General features: G+C 39.9%; 1 protein-coding gene across 2 annotated transcripts in view; it reads left to right on the forward strand.

Moving 5' to 3' along the window:
* Adamts3 (ADAM metallopeptidase with thrombospondin type 1 motif 3) overlaps positions 1-5,626 on the forward strand; it is a 231,053-nt gene extending 225,427 nt beyond the window's left edge. For both annotated transcript variants that reach the window (XM_026402586.2, XM_026402585.2), the window contains exons 21-22: positions 1,370-1,487; positions 5,070-5,626. In XM_026402586.2, coding sequence (XP_026258371.2) covers positions 1,370-1,487; positions 5,070-5,626 — 675 coding nt within the window. The remainder of the gene's footprint in view (positions 1-1,369; positions 1,488-5,069) is intronic.
* Positions 5,627-11,861: the final 6,235 nt, after the last annotated feature.

Below are 11,861 nucleotides of genomic sequence, written 5' to 3' on the forward strand. Positions count from 1 at the left end.
GTAATCACCTGGAGGTGCTAGAAAAAAATTGAAAACAATATTTGCAGTTTAGTTGTTAGGGGCAAACCACATTTGAATGTTTTGTGACCTGGAGGTTTCTAAAAGCTAACTAGTCTTCTAAGATCTTTGCTAGCGTCCTTATTCCTACATGATAAATTCTAAACCCCTAACACACGATGTAGGGCCCTGCTCCATTTGGCAACACTCCATCTCCTCTTATTCTCTCTTCATTCCAGATCTCTGTCTCCATTTGAATAAACGTTTCACTATTCCAATCAGACCCTGCTTGTTCCAGCCTCCTACCTTCCATCTGGCTTGCTTTCCCTCTTCATCAAGGCTCAAAGCCACAATCCAGACTCCTGCCTTCCTGGAGATGCTCTTCTGCCAGTACCTCCTCTGCATTCAAAAATCCTTCAGCTTTCCTTTAGCATGTGGTTAGATGTGGTCCATTGTGACTCCTGCCTCTGAGTCTACGCTTGCCTGTAGTCCACACATTTCTCAAAAACATTGTGCTTTGCTTCCCCAGGACCCAGTTGGTGCCCCGGGGTAGGATTGTTTGGGGACTGGCTAACTCATGGCTGCATTGCTTGTGCTACCACCTGTGTTTGTTATTTCTAAAGACTGAAGGAATCATGGGGCCATAGGAAGAGAGTTTATAGGAGGAAAGGGCGTCCAAAAGCAGGTAGAGAGCAAGGAAGAAGTGGAGACCGGGAATAGGCAAGTGAAAGTCACCCACACAGAACCATAACTTATGCCCCGTTCCTCCTCCGAGACCCCAAACCTTATAAGGTTCTCCTCCATAGTTTCTATCTAGATCAGTAGTATGGAAATTTCTGGACTTATTTTCAGAGAAGTGAGCCCCCTTTATTAGAGAAATGAATACATGGGAATGACATGAGAGTAGTTCCTAAGAGGGTGAATTGACCAAGATAGCTTGTCAGTAAATTCTGCCATCTGTGTAAAAGATGAAATGGGGCACTCCACACCATGCCTGGCTCCCTGGAAAGAGCAGAATCAGTGATCATCATCATCGGGGGCTTCTTCCCTATGGAATGCTTACATGCAGGCACTTTGCCTCTGCTTTAGGCACACTGCCTCCTTGGCCTTTAGACCTATAAAGATCCTCTGAGCCCAGCTTTCTAGATGATGAAACTGAGGCTCTTAAGAAAAAGCAATGTGCTCAGGCTGGTAACTGCTGCAGCCAAGGTATAAACCCAGGATTGTCAATGTTTTCAGAGTCTCTACACAGCACCACCTCTGTAGAGAAAGAACTCCAGAGCTGAGGGGTCTGCACGTGGGTGCCTGTGAGCCCTTGCATGTCCAGTCTTGGTGGAATAAATCTCTATAGTTACAGCCTTTGTTTCTGTAGTGTTCAGTGACCTGCGGTGAAGGAACAGAGGTGAGGCAGGTCCTGTGCAGGGCTGGAGACCACTGCGACGGTGAAAAGCCGGAGTCCGTCAGAGCCTGTCAGCTGCCTCCCTGTAATGGTAGGTGTGATACTAATTGATTTCACTGCTCTGATAACGTTTCTGAATCGCAAAGAGCAGAATTTCTTTTCAGGATAAGCTCTAGAATTTATATTTGCTTATCAAGATAATAACCAAGAGAAAACATCCTTAAAATATTAGTCTGAGAATTATTTAGGATGGGGGGGACTGCTTATTTTCCATTATGTTCTTTAATTTCACATCATTGAAAAAGGTTAACATTGAACCAGGTTTTGATATATATTACTAACATTATTTAATGTTTAAGCATGAAGATAGTAACTGGTTACTCAACCTGATAGTCATTTACAATAACTGTCCATTAATATACGGAGTGATTTCAAGATAGACATTTACCTGATCTACCAACACTGTATTGCAAAATCAGACCTCGTTTTATTTAACTTATTTGCAATTTTAAAACAAAAATGTATTGGATAGTTTCCATCTGTATGAGACTCTCTCCTTCCACCTCCTTTGCTTCTCTGTTTACAACTATTTCTTTCCCTCCTTGATTTCTTGGTGCCTGTCTTGCTCTCTATCTCAGACATAATGTCTGTGTGGCACTCACTTTCTCTTTGTCTACCATCATACATGCTTTTTAGGGGGGATGGGTATAAACCCTCTTCTTGTTCTCTCTCTCCCTCCTAGTCTCCCTAACTTCACCTTTCCCTCTCCCTGGTCTCCCCTTGCTGTCTTGGACCATTAAAGCTGCTATAATAAAATACCTCAGACCAGGTAATTTCTAAGTAGGAAAATTTATAACTCATAATTCCGGAGACTGGAAAGTCTAGTATCAAGGCACCTGAACATTTGTGTCTGGTAAGGGCTTTGTCCTCACATGAGGCTGGGGAGGAACCCTGGAGCCTTTTATAAAGGCATTAATCCCATAAAGAGCTCCATATTTGTGACCTAGTCACCTCCTAAAAGCCCCACCTTTCCATACTGCCACCTTTAGGGTCATGTTCCAACACATGAACCTTGAAGGGACACACTGCCTTCTTCCTCTCAGCCCCCTTGTCACGACTCCTCCATCTCTTCTACTCTAGGTCTCTTTTCTTCTATCCCCTCCACGGTTCTGTTCTCTTCTCACTGTCTCGAACTTTCTCTCCTTCCCTGCTCATCCTCCTGCGCCACAACCTTCCTCTTAAGAACAGTTCTCCTACATCCATGCCTGATCAATGACAACAGCAGCCACTGCTTTGAAACACTGGTGAGTCTCAGGACTAAACAAGTCGCTTTTCCTGCAGCCTACAACTCCATAAGGAAGCCCGGAGGTGAATCTCAACATCTGCTGTGCTATTTTTTTTAATCCAAGAAAAGCAGCCAGGCCTATTTTATCGAATATTTTATGTTTTAAAAATTTCAACTTTCATGTCTTTAAGCCTTAAACATAATTTTAAAATTTTCACTTGAAATGGCAAGAACAAGTATGACCACGAGGGGGAGACATAGGACTTAACATTTGATCACTTTGGAAAGGGGGAATGCTCTTTGCTTTGACTTGGGTTTTGAGCTTTCAGTTTACTGTCATTATATTTTGTCCTTATATAGCTACTGCTGTCAAGAGGCTGCATACTTTGTAAGCTTTATTGGTCACGATAGCTGATAGAACTGTGTCCAAGAGCCAATAAGATTTTGCTTGATTCTCCTTCATACAGAAGAAAATGTCTTTACTGTAAAACCTAGGTGCGAAGGAGATAGCATAACTAGATTAGTGGTTCCACGGTTCTTTCAGCTGCTCTTTTGCTCTGGCCTAAAGATCAATTCTGGTTTCTGCCAAATATGTAGTAATCCCCCTCAGAGTCTTAAGCTACTCTTAGGAGAAAAATGGCCGTTTGTGACCAGGTCTGAAGCCCTTCCCATCTATGCCCAAATTGCCATAAAGTTAATGTGTTCCTTTATAGCCCTCCCTTTACCTCCTCCCCCAAGGAGCACATTCTGGCTCTGATGGATCTCTGCAGTGCCATGGTGCTCATACTTATGGATTCTCACATGGGGTCCTTCTCTAACACAGGACAGGTCATACCTCCAAGGTAAGCCTTCAAACAGAGGAGATGGGTTAATTGTCAAAGGAAAGAGAATACAGGTCTTTCAATTAAGGTCTCTTGAACATACTGGAAGAGATTTCCTTATTTTAAGATGCAGGCATAGAAAAAGTAATTCATAAATGATGAGGAATTGATATTTAAGTGAAATCAATTAATGTAATCCTCAGGCTTTCCCATTGTACGTAGATTATGGCCTCAGATAATATGAAGAATTCAAACACATAGTATATATTAGGCCTGCGAATGTCAAAGCCATGCATCATCCCACAATTGGGGCCTTTTATTTTTTCTTTTCAGTGTCTCTGGCAAGTAGCAGAAATATGCTATTTCCCAACACATTGTGATTTTTTATTATCATTAATTTATTTATCTATTTTAATTAGGTATATATGATAGCAGAATGCATTTTGATTCACTACACACAGTTGTAGCACAACTTTTCATTTTTCTGGTTGTACAGCATCGCACCCTATGTGCAGTCATACATGTTCCTAGGTTAATGATGTCCATTTCATTCCACCATCTTTCCTAATCCCATGCCCCTTTCCATCCCTCCCTCCCCTTTGCCCAATCAAAATTCATCCATTTTTCCCTTGCCCCTCCATTATGGATCAGTGTCTACTTATCAGAGAGAACATTTGACCTTCAGTTTTTTGGGGATTGGCTTACTTCATTTAGCATGATACTCTTCAACTCCATCCATTTACCTGCAAATGCCATAATTTTATTCTCTTTTAATGCTGAGTAATATTTCATTGTGTATATATGCCACAGTTTCTTTATCCATTCATCTATTGAAGGGCATCTAGGTTGGTTCCACAGTTTAGCTATTGTAAATTGAGCTGCTGTAAACATTGATGTGTCTGTGTTACTACAGCTTGCTGGTTTTAAGTCCTTTGTGTATAGACCAAGGAGTGGGATCAAATGGTAGTTCCATTCCAAGTTTTCTATAATGGAATATTCTTCATTAGTACCAGACACTGTTTGACCTACTGAATAAACTTATGAGAAAATTGACAAATTTTACCCAAATTTGTGCTTTCCAATAAGAATCTGAAAAAATTCAATGGCAAACATAAGACCATGGCATTCAAGATGGATAATATTCTTTTTATCAAAATGGTATTTTCATTTTTCTTTTTGTATTACATTCTCTTAAGAATTACTTTATTCCAAAAAATCTCTAGTGTTTGATTTTAATGTAGAGGGTACCCTATTAGAAAGTCAGAAATACAGTCTAATAAATTTTCATAACAACAGATGCCCCTTTTTATCCTAAGATATACTTGGAAGAAAAAACTATCCTCAGTGGTCTGTTAGAGATTTTAAAAAGTTGAAGATCCCAATCCTTTGTAGATAATGTAGGTAAGACTGCCGATTTCAGCAAATTCATCCTAATGTTCATATTTTTAATGCAGAGGCTCATGTGACAGCTCCCATTGATGTCAGATTTTATAATTATGAACAATTTTAATTTTGTCTCTCCTTTTATGTTTAGAGATGCATATTGTTTTTTCTTTTCTTTTTGCAGATGAGCCATGTCTGGGAGACAAGTCCATATTCTGTCAGATGGAAGTGCTGGCACGATACTGCTCCATCCCAGGTTATAACAAGCTCTGTTGCGAGTCATGTAGCAAGCGCAGCAGTACCCCGCCACCACCATACCTTCTAGAAGCTGCTGAAGCTCATGATGATGCAGTCTTCAGTCCCAGTGATCTCCCTGGATCTCTAGTGATGCCTACACCTTTCCCTGCTACTACTGCTGAGAAAAAGTCTTTGAGTAGCATCTCTGCAGTGGAGAGTCCAAATGCATATGCTGCTTTCAGGCTGAACAGTGAAACTGATGGTGCTAACTTACCCCAAAGGAGAGCTCAGCAAACCAGAAGTAAGACACTGAGCCTGGTCTCAATACCGCCCTCCTCACCCACCAAGAGTGGCCACCTCCATTCTGCTTCACAGAGGGCGGCCGCTTCCTTCCTGGCAGTCAGTGATTCAATAGGTGCCTCTTCTCAGGCAAGAACCTCAAAGAAAGATGAAAAGATTATTAACAAGAGACGTCTGATAAGATCATCCACCTTAGAAAGATGAAAAAGTGAAATTTTAAGGGTAGAAATCAGAGGGAAACCTGGACAACCTCCCTCTCCACATGGTGCATACAACTTAGTGAAAATCTCCATAGCTCGCCAATTCATTTTATCCATAAGTGAAAGAACAAAAAGTGCTGGTTCACTTTTCTAGTTGCTTTCATCCTCCTCCTGTTCTGCATTGACTCATTCACCAGAATTCGTTGGAAGAAAGCACCAAAGATTACTAACCGGGAAAATAGGTTGCTATGTGTGTTGGTCACTCTCTAATGAAGAAAAGGGACTGGAATCAATTGTGCATATAAGCTGGATTTTTGTTTTAAAAAGTTACAGTAAACATTTTAAAAAGAGATGCCAACAGTTTACACTTCAAGAAATTTTGGAAATGGAGCAGAGAATTCATAGACTTGTATTCCTATTTATCTATATTAGAAATATTGTATGAGCAAATTTGCAGCTGTTGTGTAAATACTGTATATTGCAGAAATCAGTATTATTTTAAGAGATGTTCTCAAATGATTGTTTACTATCTTACATTTCTGGATGTTCTAGGTGCCTGTCATAGAGTATTGCCTTATTTTACATTCCATAGATTGATTTTCAAGGCAGAATGTTGAGAAGTTAGAATCATAGCTACCGACAATGCAAGAGGTTTTGTTGTATGACTTTTGTTGAATCAATAATGTGATACCTAAATTATAGAAAAAGAAAAAAAACAGAAGCTTCAGACTTGTAAGTCTTGCTTTACCTATTGCCTTCCATCCTGTAATTAAAAGGAATTAGGAGTGGTGTCAGAGTACACTTTTGGTCACAGAGAACAGTGAATGAGCAAGATAAAGCCAAAACCCTCTTGCCAGGACCTCTGTAAGCATCATTGAGGTGTCCTGTGTTCTTATGTTGTTTAATTTCCTAGTGTTGGTATACAAACAGTTATACTTGATGTACTATATTAATCACAAAGAAAAAAGGTTCTGGAAAGATTTGTGTGTTGGTAGCTGAGAAAATACCATCAAACTTGAATTGATCCTCAAGGATAGTACTGCTTTGGAAGGTTCAAGAAAGCATTTGTCAATGGTTAAGATATTTATTTTCTGCATGGTTCATATCCAAATGTTCACAACCACAATGCATCTGACTGCAATAATGTACTAGTAATTTATGTCAGTGATCACCTTGCTCACAGCAAAGCCAGAAATGCTCTCTCCAGGGAGTAGATGTAAAGTACTTGTATATAGAATTCAGAACCGAAGATATTTATTAAAAGTTGATTTGTTTTCTTGATAGTATTTTTATGTACTAAATATTTACGCTAATATCAATGATATTTCGTAAACTAGAGAGATAATTAGCATGCATTTGTTTTGTGCATAGAAAAGAAATTTAAGCAAACTACCACAGCCAATGCAAAAAGCTAAAACTGAACAAATTTGATGTAAAAATTTTGCATTTTTAAAATAGTTCATATAGAGCTGATGACTTATTCCCGTTCAAAGAAATAGTGAATTAGTTACTTCAGGAATGTATTCTCAGCATAATGTTTTTGAGGTCAGTACATCAACTGCCTAAAAGCACATTATGCAAATTAAAATACAGATATGCTAACCTCTCAAAGCACAGAATGTGCAAAGACTTCTGCATTTTAACTGTTGTAAAATAACAGCCGAAGCCATTGACTCTATACCTCTAAAGAATCGCTGCTACTTTGTGCAAGAATTTTAAAGGAGAGTTCCAGACAGATAGTAAAATAATCCCCTGGCCTTAAATAGAAATCATTTTTTATTTTCCCTAAAAGTCTCCCCGGAATGAAATTCTCTCTAGTTTACTTGCGTGTGCATACGTCTTGTCCACAGGGAATATACAGATGGTCACACACATACACCTCTCATAAAGATGTACATATTCATTATACTTCTGAGCTTCCTTTTCTACTAAGCTAAAAATTCCTTTTTATTAAAGTGTACACTACTGATGCTGTTTGTTGTATTGGGAACACACATAGCAATAAAAAAAAAATGTCAACACAGATCTGGCTTTTTCTAGATTTTTATCATCAGATTCACCCCATGGTCCTGGACTAGTATCTTTCTACAAGTGAATGGGCTTAAATTAAATGACAGTGACTCCTATTTTCACATTAGGGTGTATCATTTTTAAAAAAGAGAGAATAATAGATTGTGGGCTGTGGCATTCAGCTAAGATCTGTCCCACCATACAGAGAGGGGAAAAGAAGATGGTAAGAATGCTAGTGTTTATGAGAGGGAAAGGGGGGCTCCTGTCTTTGAAAATGTGCAATCTTGTAGTGATTTTTAAATAAAAGCCGCCCACCAGCTTTGAATCCTGATTACCTGAGGATTGGTGGGAACAGTCCTCTCAAGATTCAGGACTATGGGGAGGAAGGGAACATACCAGAGGATGACCTCTGATTATGTAACAGGAGACAACTGTGTTCAAATGGGTAACCACCACATTACAAAGTAGACAGACTCAGATCTGGTCCTTATCTAACACTTCATACCTGAATGGCCTTGGGTAGCCTGCTTTAGGCTCCTTATCTGTATAAGGAGACAGAACTGTCAATATCACTGCTTGATTGTCAAGGGAAATGAGATAAGCTGTTAACACAGGGCCTAACACAGAATGGCTCAAAATATCATTTTACAGATAATCAACAGACCTCAAAAGATTGAATTCAATCATTTAAAACCAAAACTACAATCTTCACATAGTCCCATCTGCCCAAAAGTGTCCCTTGTATCCAAAAGAATGTGGAACACAAGGATGCAGAGATTTGTATGAACAACAACATATAACAGTTATTACATGACCTGGTGGATGACTCCAAAAACCAAGGCAACTGTCTTTCTGTGGTATATTATACACCACAAGATAATGTCCATAGACTTGCTGCCACTAAACCCTCTTTCAGCAAGTAACATACTTTCTCTGAGGTCCAGAGAAGGGACTCAGGCTATTACATGCCAAGGGAAGGAGGACTCACATGGGACCTTAATTCTAATTGAACTACTTGTCTCTGGACACACAAATATCCCTATTTATTTATTGTATTCTTCATTAGTACCAGAAAACTGTTTTACCCACTGAATAAACTTCATAACTACCTCACACAGATCTCTAGTCATGACTGTGGGGTCCCTTCCTTTTCCAGCCTTTTCCTCCCTCTGCCTTATTGGACAGGATCAGGAACATTGGAGGACATTTATCAGAATGAGTCACATTTCTCTATTTTTTTTTTTTACCAGAAGCTCTATCTAAATCATAAGATGTAATATTCTCATGTTTTGTTGGGTCTATTTTTATATCTCGGATGTTGCATGGTACTTGGAGATGGCAACATAGCCTCTGGCAGAATGTTTTAATCTCTCTGATGTTCCAACATGGACCTCCAATGGTCAGCAAAGGCCACTCTGATTCCAAATACCTTGGCTTTGGATTTTCATGTTGGAAATGCCCTTGAATGAGGTGTAGTTGAGATCCATGGTTTCTTTAACCACAAAGCCAGTTCTATGAGTTTCTTCCCTCTACATTTGTACTCTGACTCATTATCCACTTTCTGATCCCTTTTATTACTTCTCCACCAAGCTTCCTAAGAGATTTGCCCAGGTCACAGCCTTTCCTCCCCAGCACCCACTAGCGTTCCTTCCAGAGCCCACTGCAGCTGCCTTCCCAAGCACACACAGGAAGAGCTCTCTCAGCAGCCATTCCCAGTGGATGCCTCTTGCTCCAAATCCTTCATGGAGTTGATGAGCTTTGTGTTCTGCAATATGCCAGGCATCGTTGTAGGTGTTTGTAATATCACAATGTAGAAAATGGGAAAACCCTGCCATACTCCCAGGGCCTGCTAAAGGAAACAAACAGTAGTCACATGTGGGTTTGCTAGATGGCATGTCAAAAGGTGATAAGAGCATATTGTAATGTCAAGGAGGATGGAGTGGTGGATCTCATTTTGAAAGTGACAGGAAAGAGTATCCAGTGTACGCCCTAAGGTAGAATAACTAACGTCTGCAAGTTTAAGGAGAAAGGATAGCTATATAGGAGTCTTTCTTTCTTTCTTTCTTTCTTTCTTTCTTTCTTTCTTTCTTTTTTTTTTTTTGAAACAGTAGAAGAGACCATCAGAGAGGTAATAGGTAGGTGAAAAAATCACACAGAACCTTGTGGGTCAGTTCAGAACTTTGGCCTTTTTTCCCCATATTGTCTACAGCGTTACTGGCCCTATGTGAAAAGAACAGAGGATAGGATCTCAGAAAACCTGGGCTTGAATCCTCCTTCCATCCAACTGGAGAACTTACCTCCTGGAGAACTTACCTCCTAAGTTCTCTTTGTCCCCTCGTCTATAAAGTGAAATGAAAACACTATCTCATGGGCTTCTATTGTGAGCCAAATGAGCTCACAGGCCTGAAGTGTGTTTTTTAAGGCACAAATATGTTGTTATAAATAAGCATTGGCTTTTATATATATTATAGACTACCACTCTACCATCTGGGATCAGATAACTTCTGAGGGGAATGTGTGGGACATCCAGGGAGCTACCTTGTTCCTCAGTCTCCTTGGCAGTTCCTTTCTCTCTTACTGCCTCTCAGAAGGTTGATTCCCAAGTCTGTGTATCTGAGCCTCCACTTCCAACCTACAAATACACTCACAGGGGTCTCCTGACCCTCTTACCTCTGCCGTCAGAAACTGTACTTCATTTCTAAAACCGTAATGACCATCCTTCCTGAGACCTAGTCCTCAGTCCTGTGTGCTGTGTTGCTCGCTCACTAGAAGCAGCCTCATGGAGGACCAGCCCTGATTTCTCCCTACCGCCCTTTGGTCTCATGCTTAGTCAGCCTGTGTGTCCTGTTGTTTTCGCTCCTGAAATGTCTCCTGCATCTGTACCCTTTTTTGTAGTCCTCAAGATCCATGCCTGGTTCCTATCAGGTTAACCTGAACTATCACAATGGCTTTACAGTTCTCTCTCTGTCATTGGAACATCTCCTGCCATTGCATTTCCCTTTGTGTATGTCACCTTCCTATTAAAGCCGTATCATGCAGAACAAAGTGCACCCGTGCTTTCTCTTTTTCATGTCTTCAGGACCTTATGCAACATTTTATATCCCTGGCCCACAAAGTCTCATCCCAGACCTATTTTCCCCTCCATATCATTCCACATAAAACTAACTGTAGGGGTTGTATTCAGCAGTAGACTGCCTGCCTAGCATCTGGGAGATGCTGGGTTTGATCCCCAGCACCACATAAAAATAAATAAATGAAAACTAACTCTAGCCTCTCAAGCTCCCAGAACAATGAACGAGTCCCTCTTTTCTCTGAATGAATCTGATTTTAGAGAAGGAAAGGGCCATTTCTCAATCCTTGCAACCCAGACTCTTGCACACTTGATAGTTTCTTAAATAAGAGAGCACATAATTTCTTAACCATTCCTCATATGGGCACAATTTTCTTCCATCTCTTCTTGTTCCCACTCATTTCATGCCATGTCTTACTCTGCTTACAGATCAGTAGATTTGCTTGGCAAGGATACCCAGTTCATTGATTGCAGTAGAGATTATTTCCAAGGGGAAAGCTAAACTTGTTAAACCCAGTAGCCATTAGATGGGAATATATACCCTTATTTTAATCATATGATTAGAACTGTTAAGCCACTCAATGCAAAAGAAAAGTATTTGGATTACTGAATTCATTAATATATAGCTGGAAGCAGGGTGATTAGAATAGAAAAAAAAATTGACTTTAAATTATAGCCTGGCAGGGATTTCTAAGAGCAATGAGAAAGTATGGTGATCTTGTCTAGTCTCATGTTTTTAAATACCATCTATTGACTCAAAACTCCCAAATTTATTTCTCATTTCCTGAACTCCAGACTCTCATTATTAATAATTACTGATTTGAAATTTCCATTTGGATGACTAGTAAAAATTGACAGCCTAACAAATACAAATCTGAACTCATTTTCCTGCAGTATTGCCACCCTCAATCTGTTTTATCTAGAATTTTTATTCTTTCGGGTGTCTCAGGTCCACACCACAGAGCTACTGGTGACTCCTTATATTACCATTTTCTATTACTGCTATAACAAACTACCACAAACTTCCTTGGCTATGGTCCCTTCTACCTTCAAAGCTAATAACAAGTACTTTCCCTGTAGCTGCTCTCCGATCCTTCTGACATCTCATCATTGACTCACCATGAAGGTAAAAGTTCTCTGCTTTGAAGAACTCCTGTGA

Source organism: Urocitellus parryii, chromosome 10 (assembly GCF_045843805.1).
Source record: "Urocitellus parryii isolate mUroPar1 chromosome 10, mUroPar1.hap1, whole genome shotgun sequence".
Taxonomy (NCBI): Eukaryota; Metazoa; Chordata; class Mammalia; order Rodentia; family Sciuridae; genus Urocitellus; species Urocitellus parryii.